At 34.0% G+C, this 18699-nt stretch overlaps 2 protein-coding genes and 1 long non-coding RNA gene across 5 annotated transcripts in view; all 3 read left to right on the forward strand.

Moving 5' to 3' along the window:
- Nucleotides 1–18699, forward strand: part of LOC123672530 (lachesin-like) — a 143450-nt gene that overhangs the window by 29173 nt on the left and 95578 nt on the right. The gene's annotated exons all lie outside the window — the stretch shown is intronic.
- The window catches only part of LOC123672532, a 70695-nt gene continuing 60115 nt past the window's right edge, over nucleotides 8120–18699 (forward strand). Inside the window, exon 1 of the long non-coding RNA XR_006746322.1 lies at nucleotides 8120–8220. This is a non-coding gene — a long non-coding RNA (uncharacterized LOC123672532). The remainder of the gene's footprint in view (nucleotides 8221–18699) is intronic.
- Nucleotides 13768–14867, forward strand: LOC123672531 (thymidylate synthase-like). The gene has a single exon (XM_045606662.1). It carries the CDS (start codon nucleotides 13849–13851, stop codon nucleotides 14806–14808), a length of 960 nt encoding a protein of 319 aa, XP_045462618.1. The 5' UTR covers nucleotides 13768–13848; the 3' UTR covers nucleotides 14809–14867.

Raw genomic sequence — 18699 nt, forward strand, 5'->3', positions numbered from 1 at the left:
ATTTTGTCGACGATAAAATGGACGTAGTGCGCGATACGTATTCCGCACAGAACCATTATTTTCGAAATAAAATTGCACTATTTGCAAGAGTTGTTCAGGCGTGAGTCTATTCATGATGAATTGTCAAACCAAACTGAGAATAAATCACTCGACAGCTGTTAAATCGGTCTCCATCTTGAACAGTAATGCCAACTCAAAGTTATATACCTCGAAAAAAACACCCTTTACATCTTTCCACTCCATCGCAGAAAGGTGACCCTACCGCAATGCGGCGACCCTATAAAAATAAAACATCTGGGCCGCACTAGAGTGTGGCGTGAAGCCCATAACGCCACCTCTCGGGCAGACAGAGTCACTACAATCAGAAACAATATTTTCAAGCAGAATATCGAGTTGAAATTTTGTATATCTGGAAGAACAAAATCAAACAAAAAATTCAGGAAGGATATCGAAAAAGAAAATTGGATCTCTAGTCGAATTAAGTCTATATTTAATACCACCGAAACGATCAGGATTACTTTTATACGTTTGGAAATCCTTCCGTCAGTCCGCAGATTTAGCTAACGACGTTGTAGAAATCCACAAGACTGTATTTCTGAGACCGCGATTTTTCGTTGTCGCGTCGACGAAAAGACGGGCGCAGCTCCAACCTTTTTCGATAGTGCGTCTCCAGGGAGTTCACGCCGTGTGGAATATTTAATCAAATTCCAGAAAAGGGCAGACAACAAAACCAGGAGCAACTGTCATTGCGTATAACCTAGAATGGAATTTATTTCATTTCGTGAGAACGTTTTGTAATCGACATTGCGAGTTACGAGATTCGGCCAGATGGGTAGCTCTCCTCTGTTCTGGTTCGTAATGTTGCAACCTCGAGCAGGCTGGGCGAGTCTTGGGTACGTGACATTGAAATGCCAGTCGAAACGTTTTGTTCCTTTTTTTCAGTCTGCGACTAGGTTAATTTCGGTTCGAGAACGCGGCTTAGACGCCTTCGTTGGCGTCCGCTGATTGATTTTGTATTTTAGTACAACACATGAAAACCCATATGGAACCGGTCCAAATTTAAACAGCAATTGAATCATCGAAGTTGCACGAAAAGGGAGTTGTTCATTAATTGTTACACAGGCCTGGGATTTTAGAGCTGATTTTAAATATATTTGTAAAATTTAAATCTAAATGATGATGCAATCCGTTTTTCTCTATCAGCTCTACTTTTTAAGATACATCAACCCATATACCAATGTGGGTTTCATTCAGTATATTCATTTATGAGAGTTCTCAAATTATTATACAGGGTGGCCAAGAGATTGACGTCAATAAGAAAAAAACAGGTCCCTCTTGTCATAGGCTATTCGAATCACCCCCATGTATGTTATGCGATTTTCACGGTTCTCGAGTTATGAATTTTTTTATGAACTTTGAGAATTTTCGACTTGACCATCATAAAAGAGATATAAAAAAGAATATTTGATGGATTCGGTCCTTACTTGGCGGAAATTCATTATAAATAAAATAAAACGAAGTAATTTCCACTATGTTATTTAATTGTTAGCAACAATTGTTTCGCCACACTGTGGCTTCATCAGGCTACATTTCTGAACTGATAAGAGTACAAAGGTTTTCGGAATCTTATATAGGAACAAAATTGGCACAAAAATATTCGAAAGGGTATAAATTACAAAGTTATATTGGACCATTTACAGCCTGGGATTTCCAAACTATCGGAAGAAATTCAATAAAGGGGATGAGTTTACATCCGTTTGTTCGTTCAACAGAATATTTTGGGTATTATACCTGTTTATTTCTAGGGATTCTAAGAGTGTTAGTCTTAAGCTCTTGTTTTCTAAATGAAGAATTTTAAAGTTGTTATTGAAGGTATGGTCCCATTCTTTTAAGTGATTCGCGTAGGTTGAAAACGAACTATCAGATGTATAACTCTTTTGGTGTTCCTTTATCCTTTTATTGAAAGATCTTCCTGTTTGTCCAATATAAACCTTAGGGCAATCATTACAGGTTAACTTGTAGACACCGGATTTACTTTCTTTATCTGTTTTGTCTTTATTGTTTTTAATGAACATCTCTAAGTTGTTACTTGTTTTGAAGGATATTGTGTAATTGAATTTTGTTTTCAAGTATTTAGCAATCTTTTCAGAAATATTATTAACATAAGTTAACGAAAAAAATTTAGTATCAATACCATAATTTACCTTAGGGTATGTTAGACTCAAAGCTTGCTTTCTTTGTTTATTCCTCAAAATTTGATCAATAACATGTGGACTGTAACCGTTATTCACAGCTATTTGTTTAATTAAATTTAATTCTTTGCAAAAATTAGCATGATTCATAGGTATATTGATTAATCTATGGATCATACAATTGTATGCAGCCATTTTTTGGTTTAACGGGTGGTTAGAAGTAGCATGGATGGTAGTATCAGTATGTGTAGGTTTTCTAAAAATACTGAAACTATGATAGTTATTATTTCTGGTAATTGTTAAATCAAGAAAGTTGAGAGAATTGTTATGTTCAATTTCAGAAGTGAATTTGATACTTGGGTGAATGTTATTGATAAATTCTGTGAACAAAGAAAGTTGTCTATTTGTACCTTTGAAGCAACATATAATATCGTCTACATATCTAAACCAATAAAAGAAATATTTTGTGTTATTGTTAGAGTGAATTTTGTTTTCTAATTTATTCATGAATATTTCTGCTAGGATTGGACTTAAAGGGTTACCCATAATCAAACCTTCATCAGACTTATAAATGGTTTCATTAAATTGAAAGTAATTTTGACTGAGGCATATTTCTAAGCAATTTAAAATGTCATTCATTATAATCGGATTTGTGTTATTGGTAACAAGTAATTCTTTTATTATTTTAATAGTTTCTGCTGGGGGAATGCTAGGAAATAAGTTCTGTACATCGAAAGAAACAAATTTAGATTTGTTAGGCAAATAAATATGTTTTATTTTCTCAATCAGTTCTAAACTATTTCTTATCGAGTATACAGAATTAAATTTTGTTTCTTTTTGTATAATTGTTATTAATTATTATTTAAGTCCAATCCTAGCAGAAATATTCATGAATAAATTAGAAAACAAAATTCACTCTAACAATAACACAAAATATTTCCTTTATTGGTTTAGATATGTAGACGATATTATATGTTGCTTCAAAGGTACAAATAGACAACTTTCTTTGTTCACAGAATTTATCAATAACATTCACCCAAGTATCAAATTCACTTCTGAAATTGAACATAACAATTCTCTCAACTTTCTTGATTTAACAATTACCAGAAATAATAACTATCATAGTTTCAGTATTTTTAGAAAACCTACACATACTGATACTACCATCCATGCTACTTCTAACCACCCGTTAAACCAAAAAATGGCTGCATACAATTGTATGATCCATAGATTAATCAATATACCTATGAATCATGCTAATTTTTGCAAAGAATTAAATTTAATTAAACAAATAGCTGTGAATAACGGTTACAGTCCACATGTTATTGATCAAATTTTGAGGAATAAACAAAGAAAGCAAGCTTTGAGTCTAACATACCCTAAGGTAAATTATGGTATTGATACTAAATTTTTTTCGTTAACTTATGTTAATAATATTTCTGAAAAGATTGCTAAATACTTGAAAACAAAATTCAATTACACAATATCCTTCAAAACAAGTAACAACTTAGAGATGTTCATTAAAAACAATAAAGACAAAACAGATAAAGAAAGTAAATCCGGTGTCTACAAGTTAACCTGTAATGATTGCCCTAAGGTTTATATTGGACAAACAGGAAGATCTTTCAATAAAAGGATAAAGGAACACCAAAAGAGTTATACATCTGATAGTTCGTTTTCAACCTACGCGAATCACTTAAAAGAATGGGACCATACCTTCAATAACAACTTTAAAATTCTTCATTTAGAAAACAAGAGCTTAAGACTAACACTCTTAGAATCCCTAGAAATAAACAGGTATAATACCCAAAATATTCTGTTGAACGAACAAACGGATGTAAACTCATCCCCTTTATTGAATTTCTTCCGATAGTTTGGAAATCCCAGGCTGTAAATGGTCCAATATAACTTTGTAATTTATACCCTTTCGAATATTTTTGTGCCAATTTTGTTCCTATATAAGATTCCGAAAACCTTTGTACTCTTATCAGTTCAGAAATGTAGCCTGATGAAGCCACAGTGTGGCGAAACAATTGTTGCTAACAATTAAATAACATAGTGGAAATTACTTCGTTTTATTTTATTTATATAAAAAAGAGTACAAGACTTTTCTGTAAAATTTTTTTTATATCATAACTCAATCTCCATAAACTGTACTTTTATACATAAAATAACCAGCTTCGTAACTTTGATTAAAAATATGAAAATGTTAAAAAGTTACGTGAATTGTATTATGATCTAAATTTTCGAATCGAAATTAAAAATGTGAAAAGGCTTATTAACGGTTTCTTAGAAGGCTTAAAAACTGCGTTCAACGGCCAGCTTTCAGAATCATAAATAAAAAATGGTACTTGACAGTCTACTTTTGCTAGAATTATCCTTCAAAGTTATCGAGGTGGAAAAAATTAAAGAACTAGACATTTACTCAAAAATTATTTTTTGCCATTTTTTAGATTTTTCTGATCAAGTTATGGTAGAAAATGCTGAAAAATAAAGAAAATTAGCTTTTGATGTTGGTCAAGAAAAGTTTTAGATAAAAACAGAAAAAGGTATAGCAATAAATCACACATCATAATGTAAATAAAAAGAAATTTATTTATAAAAGTTACAGTAGGTTTTCAAAGTGGCCACCTTCAGCCTTAATGCACATTCTACACTTTCTTAGAAAATTTTCTATTGAATGACTTGAGGATTTGTTGAATATTTCCATGAATATCGTTTAGTGTATTTTTTCATTGAAAAATATTAGTTGGCAGAACTGTGTTCTACGAATTATGGCAGAACGGATTTGCCACAGAATTAGAGAAATAATTATTCTAACACTTTTGATACCTAGTATTCCCATCCACGATTGACCTGCAACAAAAGTAAATTTACTTATAACAATTCATTTAATGGAAAATTTGAGGTTGAACATTCTGCTTTTGTATCTGACTGAGTGAATTTATTTCGGTACAAAAATTCTGTACGTTACCGGTCATTGAAGTTCAAAGCTTGGAATCGATATAATTTCACCTTGAGATAGATCGTGAGTAATAAAATTCAGATTGTCAGTCTGAACTTACAACAGGAATAAGTTGTTACTATTTATCGGTGATTATCGTGAGGAATATAATATGAACCCGGAAGAATTTTAACAACTTCTGGTTTGATCCCTCGTTGTACCTACTCAAACCTCTTCTCAAGTGAAGAAGTTGCGGTACATTCATTTAGGGCTTAGACAAAGAGTTTGAAATATGAATCAGCAATGTTTTTATATATTTGTTATGGAGGAAAAGAAAAATATTTTATTATTGAAATTGAAAATTTGTGTTCTAAGCATTGGTTATCATCAACACTAGCTAGTGAGTTTTTGAAAACCAGTCACTATCACCATCACTACCGGGGCCCATATTGGTTAAGTAGAAACAGTTTTCCTCGATAAAAAGCTAAGAAAAGTGCTTTTTTTATAGGACAACCTCTAATTCTCATGTAGCAAAATACATACTTTGGAAAAATTAAAATTCAAACAATACTAAGTAGGTATGTATGCTTTTTAAACTGATATCTGTGACAATTCAAGTTGGTTTTCACAAACCAAAGGTTAGCAATGAGATGTTGGTATTTCTATAAGCATATTGTATAAAGAATAGATTTCTATTCTTTATACAATCCTATAATTGGATTGTCTTCAGAATCATTTCACCAAACGTGAGTAACGTTTAGTTTAGATACAATGATCTGCTTGATATTCAACGAATCCCATGTTGCATCTAATTCGGAATGGTATGACTTATCTCTTTCCTTTACATGGAGATGTCGTAACATCATAGCCTACTTCGATGTCATAATGAAACGCGATGACTTTCTATCTGTTAGTTCAGATTTATTGATGCAATTATTATATTTTGGATTTACAATCTATTTATATTTGATTGATGTTATTCTGCTCTGGTGCATTGATAAGAGGTCAAACGAATATTTTGTTTTCATTCTACTGTCGGTCTAGAATCATTCACAAAATGTTATATTGGTATAACTCCGGAACCAAAGAATTGACTTTGCCTATTAACGAACTCAACCGAAATATTCAATATTTGAAAATAACAGGTATTTTTGAATCATATGGAAATAATTTTCGTTCCTATGGAATAAGCGAGCAAAAATAATTTGATATGTGTTTTGAAATTTTCAATTTATACTTCGAAATCTAAAACTTGATAATTTACCTACTAATTAATTGACTAGATCAGAATATTTATTTTCACATAATGTCTAGAAAAGTTGTGATATTAAGGGATTTTGAAAAAAATTATAAGTTTCGTTAGAATTGACCATACTGGAAATTTCTTGTATTAATTTTAGTCTTAAATTTGATATAATCTTTGTAATTAAAAATTAACGAACGCAAAGTGAACGAATGGAAGTAATCGTAGCTCTTTGAAAGGAATTAAGAGCAACGTCATAAATCTTAAATCGCATCATCCTCAACAATACAAACTAGTTCTGAATTTCATGTTTTATTCATGAATGCCGATGTTTCTCGCAGATATTATTTATACGAAGCTCTGAAATATAAGATGCAAATCGAAATTTTTTTGTTGAGGCTTCATCTTTGGCTTCTTCCAGGTTTGTTCTTTACTTGCTATCACAATGCATGAAGTTGTAAGAAATTATTCTTATAAGATAGGCCTGCCAATTTTCGGTGTGTTCAGAAAAACTCTTTTTACATTTATTTGATCAAAAGTTATAAGTCTTCACTATAATTTACGCTTCTGTATTAAGTATGAAAGCTCTAAAGAATTTTGAATATGTTCTAGAAGGAACTGTGTCTTCGTGTCATTCCATAAAGATATCTCCAATTTTTTCGAAAAAAACGCAAAAATACAAATTTTGAGAGATTTGGAAATAATTACATGTCTACATCTTTCGAAAAAATATGAGTCCTAGAGATTTCAGCACCTATAATTGAAATACTTTGTATAGGTATAACAAAATATATAAAAATATGAATATGCTGATTTTTTCCAATGGCTTGCTATTCCATTCTCAAAATCTTAATTCAATCCTATATACAGTTTTTTAGATATTCATTTCTTTAGTTCTCAGCGAATTGATTCAATGACAGCTCTTGGTTCTTCCTCAAAATATGATTGGGATACACTAACACTCGTTATTCATTTGAGTTTTTATATTCAATTGCTCAGACGCTGTTATATTTTGTTTCGGCCGTTTATCGCTCAATTGTACAGTGGCGTACAAATACAAATAATTCAAGGTCGAATTCGGCTGTTTTCACACCGGTATGTAGGTATAGGTTCACACTCGAGTTATAGAACTGAACAAGAATAAATCCTATTTACGGTAAATATTAGAGAACATAATATTATTTTGTATTTCCATCAATACCTCATTGTTTTTGAAGAATATTATCAAAGCGAAACAGATGATGTACAAAAAAGGCAATATATTTCACATAAATTGAGGCTAAAACAAGTTTCATATGAAACAAGAGATATATCTACTTCACTCACCACGATTTTTTCTCTATTTATACCAGATTATTCCATTGAAGCCGGTTTACAAGCTCAAACCATTTTTGCAAACTTGAAGTTTGTGCAAGTCAAACTGAAGATGTTAACGCACAAGTTCAATTAGGCACACACAGTTCGTATATGGTATTTTTACCTCAAGAATATACGAATTTTGAAAGCTAAGCAAGGAAATTCTTCCAAATATGTAACTGTAATGAAGAGAAATTAAAAGTGTATTTGGCATGAACGGAAAAAATTCAACCCAAATTTCTTTTATATAGATTGTAGGTTATTATTTCGATTGATATGTAAATTATTACTTCTTTAATATTGAAACTATGTAAAGATGAAAATTTTGATATTCAGTATTTCGTTAAAAACATCCTTATACCAACTAACTGATTTCTAATTTCCAGGTAAGACAAATTCTTCATCTGGTACTTGACTAAGATTTGGAATAAGAGAAGACAGTAAAGTTCCGAATTCATAATTTACGAAGTGATTTATTTCTATGCGTAAGTACAAATTAATAACATCTTATTTTAAAGCAATTGAAGCTCATTTATATGAAAATTTAAGAAAATCATTTCATGTTTCTAATTTGAATTTCTGTGTAAAATACTATTTCATAATTCATATAAGTTTTTAATGGAATAATTTTACTTATTTATTGTTCATCCAGAGTTATTAAAGTACTATAATAAATCAGTTATCAAATAATACGGTAATATGCTTGTACTAATAATAATTGTACATATAGTCAACAGCTAAACCCCCTCATAACATTTACATAATAGATTTTGTTGTTAACTATTGAGTAGTGTAGAATAATATTGCACTCTGATTATTTGTATAATTTCATTCTGTTTGGAATATTTATTTATTTAAAATTCGCGTGAACTTTACATTCAGATAAGATGAAGTTTCTAATGAAATTCTTATGAACTTGGCATTCAGATAAGCTGTTATTTCTACTTTAATTAGATTACTAGGTCTACTCTATATTGCGAAATTGAGTTAGCTTCTGGTTATCGGCATTTTCATTAGCGGAAATTGCATCTCCTACTCCGGAATACATTTTGTCTTCCTCTTATTATTTTCATGCATCTTGGATGGACTGCTCGAATTTCATATTCAGACAACAGAGCAGCCTCTGTAAAGCTCTGTAAAGGGTTCATATGTGAAAGGGTTATCTTCCGGAACAAGTATTCATATTGAAATGTGTTAATGATTGTTTAATTCATAATCCGAATTCTCTAATATAATGCAATCTGAATATGACTATATTTTTATACAAGACAGCTTTTGTTCATATATGGAGCAGTTCAGATAAGAACACATTTTATTTGGAGTTTCATTCTTTGATGACTATAAGAAAATAATCAATTCATTCACTCCATTAGAGTAAGTTAATAATTAATCTTAATTTACATAATGACAGTAATCTGGATATAAGCTATGTTCATTTGAGACCTCCATTTTGTAAAATTAATTTCTACCACAAATTAATGCCTTGCTTTTGATGGGATGTGATGTTATCGTGGTCAATAGCACGATGTGATGGTCGAGCACTTCACCTTAGTGGACGCGGGGTTGTGTTGATGACACCAAGCCATGCTTGGTGGGGATGAGGAACGTCAATCATGAACGAATTACAAACTTCTTTGCCCATAGTGTCCAATAAGGCTGCCTTCAGACCAATATTGTTATCTTCTTCATGAATTGCATCATAAAAAATACATGTTTTTTACATCAATTTTGTCGGACTCGCTTCACACAATCCACTACCTGTAAAAAACATATACATTTTAGAATTGTATGGCGTGATCAAGTCCCTTCAAGTTGTGCTTTATGTTTGTCATCAAGTCAACTGGCTAGCGTGTTCCACCACGACAAGCTTGGCTGGACGCCAACAGTTTGGCGTCTTCCATTTATTGCCATAGTAATTCGCACACCAAGAGCATGCTATCATAATGCCAAGCCACGCCACGCTTTCTGTCTGATAAAGCCTTTACATATCGTCTACAAAGTTCCTGCTAAATTATAGCGTGTAGTAAAAAGAAATCCATTATTTTCGAATGAAAAACAAAGCATTGATTACCATTATAGTTAGAATGATCCGATTCAGGTCAAATATGTTCTGTTCGATAACTTGTTGCCATTTTCAAGGTAATATCATTATGCCTCTCTCATAAAAGACCTCGTCCCTATTGGCAAAAAATTGAGACATTCAATTTTCACAAGCCTCTGTTGGAGCGAATTTTTCACCAGCAAAGTCCGCCATAGACAGGAACTGATGGTAATTACTTGGTGCCAGGTTCTATGACTATAAGGTGGATGCATAAGAATCTCCCAACCAAGCTCATGGAGCTTCTGGCGAGTCACTGTCGATGTTTGTGGCCTGGCGTTGTCCTGATGGAACACAATTCCTCTCCTATTGACCAAAGCTGGCCGGTTTTGGGCGATTGCTTCCTTCAGACGGTCCAGTTGTTGACATTACAGTTCCGAGTTAACAGTTGTGCCGTAAAGGAGCAGCTCATAGTAGATAATTCCCTACCAATCCCACCAAACATACAGCAAAACCTTCCTGGTCATCAATCCTAGCTTGGCCACCGTTTCAGCTGGCTCACTGCGTTTCAACCACGGCCGTTTTCGCTTGACGTTGTCGTGAGTGAACCACTTTTCATCACCAGTCACCAACCACTGCAAAAATGGGTCGATTTTGTTGCGATTTGCGGATGGAAATTCGGTTCATGAGGTTTTTTGCGTTAACTTGTGTGGTACCCATACATCGAGCTTCTTCTTGATACCAGCCTCATGCAAATGGTTACAAACGGTTTTTTGTGCAATCTTTAGATCTTGGGCAATCGAATCAGTGCTCACATGATGGGCGGACTCAACAATATCTATAATTTTATGGACATTTTCGACAATTGGCCTTCCAGTTCTTTGACATCGAAATTACTGGAAAGTCATTGGCTGTTAGAGTATGAAGACCATAAATACTATTCACATTTTCAGCCGCCTAGCTTTCATTTTCGCCTTTATCGAAGGAAAACTGTAACATATAACGTATTTTCTGTTTGTTAGTATCCATCTTTGACGGGCACTCAAACGGAACTGAGTCAACTAATCACAAAACTGTCACAAAAGTTTTTGTAGTATGAAATATCATCTTTCTAACGTCATCTAGTGGAACCCGATTGGACTCATACAACGCGAGATACAGACATCTAAACCCTTCTATTGGGAAAATAATGGATATCTTTTTACTATACCTAATAATTTCTGACGCTAATTTATCAGCACTTATTCACTGAATAGATCCTTCAAATTTTGAGCCTGGTATAGTCTCAAACAATATGATTCTTCTTACTGATGACGAATCCGTCCAATACCTCTCGAACAAAAAGACCTAGAAACTTGAAATGTCTAGAGTAGGTTCGGTTTCGTAAATATGTCCTCCTTCCAAGGCTTAATTGGCGCATAAATAAATGAGTACTCGAAAGCTCTTGAGTTCACGTCAGTGCTTTCTTAATTTTTTATTTTGATGGGTCTTTCAATCAACCCCATACCTGTTGATCTTTCTACACAAAGTTATTTTGCGAAACAAGAACCAAATTGAACTCGACATGCCGAGAAGAAAATCAGAACACCAGAAAAAGGGAAAAACTTGTCGCACGGAGTCACAGGATACTTTCCCACTACAAAGTTACATACCGCTCCAAAGGCACATAATAAATCAATGATTGTGGTGACTCACAACACAATGGCCAAGGTAAAATATGAAACAAGATCACGTACGACATCTGAGATTTAAGGCTTCTTTCGAGTTTGCATGTTGATATGAAGTTATTGTCTTTCTTATATTCTACGAAATCTATGATTTATTAGACATAACACTGCTCAAACAATGCAGAGAAAAAGGATAGATACATTACAGGGTTCAAGATTGGAGACAAAATAAATACCTACGAAAGGAAATTTGAGAGTAATCTCACATCGTTGGAGGAATTTCATCCTCAATTTAATGATAGGTGGAAGCCAAGAGAACAGTCCAGTCAAAAGTAAGGCAAATACACTGCGCAAAAAAATTAACGCACATTATGGAAATCTCAAATTTATTCTACAACTGAAGGTGTTCTCAATGAAACACGCAATTTAACCCAAGAGGAATGTGCCCAAGCGGTAGTTTTGCGAGAAGAAGGGTGGACATACACAAGAATTGCAGAAAGGTTTGGAGTTTCCCATACAAGTGTGTCCAGAATGTTGCAGCGATTCAGGGAGACAGGTATGAATGTCCGAAGACCAGGACAGGGTAGACTACGGGTAACAACTGCCATTCAAGAATGTTACTTGAGAGTTTCTTCGTTGAGACAACGGTTTGCAACCGCTCGCCTCCTTCAAAATCAGCTTGAGCCAAACTCATGGGGTGCAAATTAGCACTCAGACAATAAGAAATCACCTCAGAGAATATGATTTAATGCCTCCTGTCGCGGCAAGAGGCCCAGCTCTTACCCCAACCCATCGAAGGGCGCGTTTGGATTTTGCGAGAGAGCATATCAATAGGGAAGAGGCTGATTGGGAAAGAGTTCTCTTCACAGATGAGTCTAGATTCTGCCTCTACCATTGTGATCGACGTTCCCTTGTATACAGACGTCCACATGAAAGATATGCTCAGTGCAATTTCCTGAATAATACTGGTTTCGGGTAAGGATCGATTATGGTATGGAGTGGAATATCTTTGACTGCTCGCACAGACCTAGTGGTCGTTGATAATGGAGTTATGAATGCTGATAGGTATATAAGAAACATTCTTGAAGAGCATGTAATGCCATTTGCCCCATACATTGGTGAAAATTTCATTTTTATGGACGATAATGCCAGACCCCATCGTGCGCGAATCGTTCAGGAGTACCTTGAAGAGGTTGAAGTCTCTCGAATGGAATGGCCAGCAAGAAGTCCAGATCTCAATCGGATTGGGCAGGTTTGGGACAACCTCAATAGAAGGCTGAGAAGTTCAGAAAATCATCCATCTACTCTTAATGACTTAGGAATTCAACTCACAGAAATCTAGGAAGGATTAGATCAGAACATTTTAAGATCACTCATTTTGAGTATGAACTGTCGTTGCCGAGCTGTAATTAACGCAAGGGGTGGAAATACCAAGTATCAAATCACTTATCAGCATTACAGTATTTTGAAAATTGTTTATTTCTCTTCTTTCACATAAGATTCGGTGAAATCCTGAAATTTTCTTCCATTTAATGTGTCTTGTTTCGTTCAGAAACAACTTTCATTAAAATTGAGATTTTCAGAATGTGCGTTAATTTTTTTGTGCAGTGTAAGTTGGGTTGCATATCATTATAAGTATTGAATTTGTCCATTATATAAGGATCAAGATGAACTCAACAAAAACCAATTTATTGAAACGAATAAAGTTTTAATCTGTTCAATTCTATTTCCTACACTCCCCATGGGTGAAAAACATGAAACCGTTAGTCTAGACCTGATGGAATTCAAGAAGAATTGTGATGAGCTTCTGTAAGAAATGTACTTGTCGTATAACTAAATAAAACGTGTTACACATACTTAAGTAGATCTATTTGATTTATTATTCCACAGCAGAAGATTTTCACTGGAATTTTCGGAAAGAATTTATTTTCCTATTGTCAATCAGAAATTTCAATGATTCAGCAATTCAATCAGATTAAGTACCCTGAAAGATTATGGAGAAAACTGACAATGATTCATCTAATAGAAATTACTGGTCATGACTAATTTCGAATGCATATGCCATCACAGACATCGAGTCTTCAATTGCAATCTTTATTGCTGTTTGATAAAATATCGAATGATTCATAACAGAAAGTATTATTCAAAATCAGATTCAGTTTGTCATTTTTCAATGTACAAGAAGTTATATGTATGGAGCCTAGCAAACTGCCGAATTTGTAATAAAATTCCACTTTTTCAGATGAATATATTTCACTAAATATTGTTATATTTCTATGCCGCATAAATTGTTTATGGTTCAAATTAGCAATCTTGTCTATGCCTTGACATTCTAATGTCATAATTCTGTGACATCTCCAAAAAAATATCTTGTTTTCCGATGGTATTTTTCGCGAATAAAATTAGAAATGAACAACAAAAGTACCCCATTCACGATCGAGATCAGCTTGGACAAGGCGAACCTTTTGAATTCAGAACTCGGCACGCTGTCTCTATGCCAGGGAGATTATAAGAATCAACATGAAGAGTACCAGTACCTACAACTGATCGCTAAAATACTCAAACAAGGAATTAAAAGATCTGATCGATCAGGTTTGGGAACCTTCTCTCTCTTCGGCTCGCAAATGAGATTCAGTTTGAAGAACCACTTTCCGCTCATGACCACAAAAAGAGTATTCTGGCGAGGAGTGGTAGAGGAGATGCTTTGGTTTATTAGCGGAAGTACAAATTGTATCCATCTCACTTCAAAAAACGTCCATATTTGGGATGCTAATAGCACGCGCGAGTTTCTAGATGCTGCTGGATTATCAGATAGGGAAGAAGGCGATCTTGGACCTATCTATGGGTTTCAGTGGCGCCACTATGGGGCTGAATATAAAGGAATGAATGCAGATTATACCAACAAAGGAATAGATCAACTCTCTCATCTTATACAAACGATAAAAACTAAACCATGTGATCGAAGAATGATCATGTGTTCGTGGAATCCTGTGGACATACCGGAGATGGCATTACCACCATGCCATTGCTTAGTTCAGTTCTTCGTAGGTAACGGTGAGTTGTCTTGTATGTTATATCAGAGATCTGCCGATATGGGACTGGGTGTGCCATTTAATATAGCCAGTTATGCTCTCTTGACTTGTATGATTGCACATGTTACGGATCTTCAGCCAGGCGAATTAATTCATGCTTTGGGAGATTGTCACATTTACTTCAATCATGTGGAGGCATTGAAAGAGCAAATTCAGAAGGAACCTAGGCCGTTTCCTACTCTCAAGATCAAGAGGAAGGTACAGACTATAGATGATTTCAACTTCGATGATTTCGAATTGATCGGCTATAATCCTCATCCTAGGAGTAAACAATGATTTCCTTTTAGTATTAACTTCTACTGTAATCCAACATGAATAAAAGTCTATTAATCTAGGTTTGTCGCAAATTAGTGCACATTTTTCACTAGATAGGTATTTTCTAAGTTTCATCAAACCCATAGGTAATAGAAAATGACAATATTAATGGAAATGAAAATCAAAATAGTTCAATATGTTTACAAATTCTGTGGAATTCTGATAAGTGATCACTTCTAAAAGATCATGTTCTTACTTAGGGTGATTAAGGGCCAGTTGCACCATTTACCTAAACATTGATCAATTTCTGATTTCTCTTGAGAAATCATAGAGTAATCAACGTTTAAATTTTTGATCAATGTTTAGGCAAATGGTGCAACTGCAACATTTTATACCGATATGTATACATCTCCAAAGAACTTAGGGCCAGTTGCACCATTTACCTAAACATTGATTAAAATTTAAACATTGATTCATTTCTGATTTGAGATAAAATTATCGTTCCGAAGATTTAATTCGATGGTGAGGAATATCAGTCACAAGGAACAGTTGTATACAATTTATTCAATGGCAACGTTTCTGAGCATTTAGCTCCTTCATCAGGCTAAAAACAAAAACCAATTTATAAACAACAGCATGGATCATACAATTGGTGTAGCAATAAAGATAAAAAATACATAAAATGATGTCGCTATACAATAATAAATATGAAATATAAAAAAAAAAAAAATTTGTCATCTAGTTTATATTTCATATTTATTATTGTATAGCGACGTCATTTTATGTATTTTTTATCTTTATTGCTACACCAATTGTATGATCCATGCCGTTGTTTATAAATTGGTTTTTGTTTTTAGCCTGATGAAGGAGCTAAATGCTCAGAAACGTTGCCATTGAATAAATTGTATACAACTGTTCCTTGTGACTGATATTCCTCACCATCGAATTTATTTCTGATTTCTCTTGAGAAATCATAGAGTAATCAACGTTTAAATTTTTAATAAATGTTTAGGCAAATGGTGCAACTGGCCCTAAGTTCTTTGGAGATGTATACATATCGGTATAAAATGCTCAGTAAAATATGGAATTATTAGAGCAGTGTAAGTTGTAGGCTTACATCACTGCACAGCTGCTAGAGTGACATTCGACGCTTTACATGCCTATAAGAGGATTCAGATTATTTAATATTTGTGACTACTAGTTCAAACCTTGGTTCAAACCAGTGTAACATGTCCAATGTATGCGTATGCTTTATTTCTTGTTACATGTACCCCCAACAGCTGATGGAACCATAGATTGCTGATACTCCTCTATTGCTATAACATTCTGCATTTCCTCAAATTTAAATAGAGTATAAATTATTGAATTGAAGTAGATGAATAACTTCAAAAATTTGACTGTTATTGTAGGTAACTGTTTTTTATGCACGGTTGAGGGCTTTCTGGTCAGATATTCTGACAATATTTACCCATTATTTCATTCAGAACCTTGATAAATGACGAAGAAAAAGCCGACAAATATAGATAGGTATATAATTTTAGACACAGATTTCTCAGAATTCCTCAGAAAATGCCCAATACAGTCAAGAGCGATACGTTCAGTGAAATACCTGAAAGACCACAACTTAAAGTCCGTGAATTTCAGTATGATTGATATAATAACACCTATCTGAAGTAATAATAATGATATAATACTACTGTTAGTACTGTTCGAAATCATCTGAAATTAAAATTAATTAATATTCGTCTTTGTCCAACAGTTTTCATTCATAATTCAACCTCAATGATAATTCTATTCCTGTCATTATCATAAGTTTTAATTAATAATCGCAGGTTGATTCAACGTTATTCATTGGAGATTCTGCTGCGAATAATGAACCTCTTAATTTCATTGATGAACTGTTCTTTTGTAGATCATTAATAATAGTTCACAGATTTGCTAGCGGCAATAACCTTCAAACAAGAATTCCGGCTTCTGACTAACTGAGAATGGTAAATTGGTGCTTTGAAATTCACCGGCTCCGAGATGTACCTGTAGGCAACTACAGAATGCTGGTAAAATTGCAACGGATTCGAGAGTTAGGGTTAATTTTCCGAATAAGAAATCCCCCAGAGACACACCGCAAATTTGAAATTATGGTTCATTATTTTCTATTATACAGGGTGGTCTACCATCGAGGCGACGCTCTATTACGCTGAAATTTTTGAATTTTTTTCGTCACACTATCATTAGGATCTATTAGAGGTACATTCTTAAATTGTTTGGAAATGAACAGTGTGTACCAAAAAAGTGTAAATGGCCAAACAAGTTTTTTAACGAAATGAATGAATTTATCTAAATAAGATTTTGGAAGTGAACCCTAAAAGAATGAAGGTAAATCCTGACTTTTCAGAACTCTGCCAGTATTCGAAATGAGACGATTTATTAACGACTTATTCAAACGTTATTATCGGGCATATTCCATATGACACACTCTTTATTTTATGTTTTCTTGGGTAGCAAATTCAATCATCTTCGAAAATTTCAAATGAGAAAATAACATACCTATAGGCCAAAGGGTGTGTCGTAAGAAATAGGTCCAATATCAACGTTTGAATAAGTCATCATTGAATCGTCTCATTTTGAACACCCAGTATAGTTTTCAGTGATTATCAAAATGTCAGTACTTGCCTCTGTTCTTGGATTAAATACGTTATGAAGTAAATCTCATGGGATTTTCACTGAAATTCTCATTTTTATGTTTCTCTCCAACAATTCTAAAAGTGCGTTCATTATTGTTTTTGATAAACAATCAAATCTCACAATTATAAAGAAAAAGCACACCTATTGAAGTCATAGCAACCTTTTTAAATAAAAAGGTTGCTATGACTTCAATAGGTGTGCTTTATGTTTATGATTTATGTATCACAAGATACATAAATATGTATCTTGTGATGCACTCAAAATTCCGTATTCTTTATCCAATTTACCGCTATTCTTACACTATAATATCATTAATTGACTTCAATAAATTAGTAAAATGTCAAGTAAAGGGTGTTTTTTTTAGAACTATAGAACTTTAAATTGCAATAAAACAACAATTGACATAAATTTTATTTATCCGCAAGATAATCTTGTGGCATTACATTTTAAATATGATTTCTGGCATATGACCGCCACGGCTGGCTCGGATGTAGTCCAATCTGGACGACCAATTTTCGATGACTTTTTCCAACATATGTGGTCGTATATTGGCAATAACACGGCGAATGTTGTCTTCCAAATGGTCAAGGGTTTGTGGCTTATCCGCATGGACCAATGACTTTACATAGCCTCACAGAAAGTAGTCTAGTGGTGTTGAATCACAAGATCTTGGAGGCCAATTCAAAGGTCCAAAACGTGAAATTAGGCGGTCACCAAACGTGTCTTTCAATGAATCGATTGTGGCACGAGCTGTGTGACATGTTGCGCCGTTTTGTTGGAACCACAGCTCCTGGACATCATGGTTGTTCAATTCAGGAATGAAAAAGTTAGTAATCATGGCTCTATACCGATTACCATTGACTGTAACGTTCTGGCCATCATCGTTTTTGAAGAAGTGCGGACCAATGATTCCACAAGCCCATAAAGCGCACCAAAGAGTCAGTTTTTCTGGATGTAACGGTGTTTCGACATACACTTGAGGATTAGCTTCACTCCAAATGCGGCAGTTTTGTTTGTTGACGTAGCCATTCAACCAGAAGTGCGCTTCATCGCTAAACAAAATAAAATGGACGTAGTGCGCGATACGTTTTTCGCACAGAACCATTATTTTCGAAATAAAATTGCACTATTTGCAATCGTTGTTCAGGCGTGAGTCTATTCATGATGAATTGCCAAACCAAACTGAGAATAAGTCACTTGACAGCTGTTAAATCGGTCGCCATCTTGAAT

Source organism: Harmonia axyridis, chromosome 2, assembly GCF_914767665.1.
Source record: "Harmonia axyridis chromosome 2, icHarAxyr1.1, whole genome shotgun sequence".
NCBI lineage: Eukaryota > Metazoa > Arthropoda > Insecta > Coleoptera > Coccinellidae > Harmonia > Harmonia axyridis.

Coding starts and splice junctions, on each gene's coding strand:
- LOC123672531 (XM_045606662.1), top strand. CDS start 13,849: ATGAACAACAAAAGTACCCCATTCACGATCGAGATCAGCTTGGACAAG.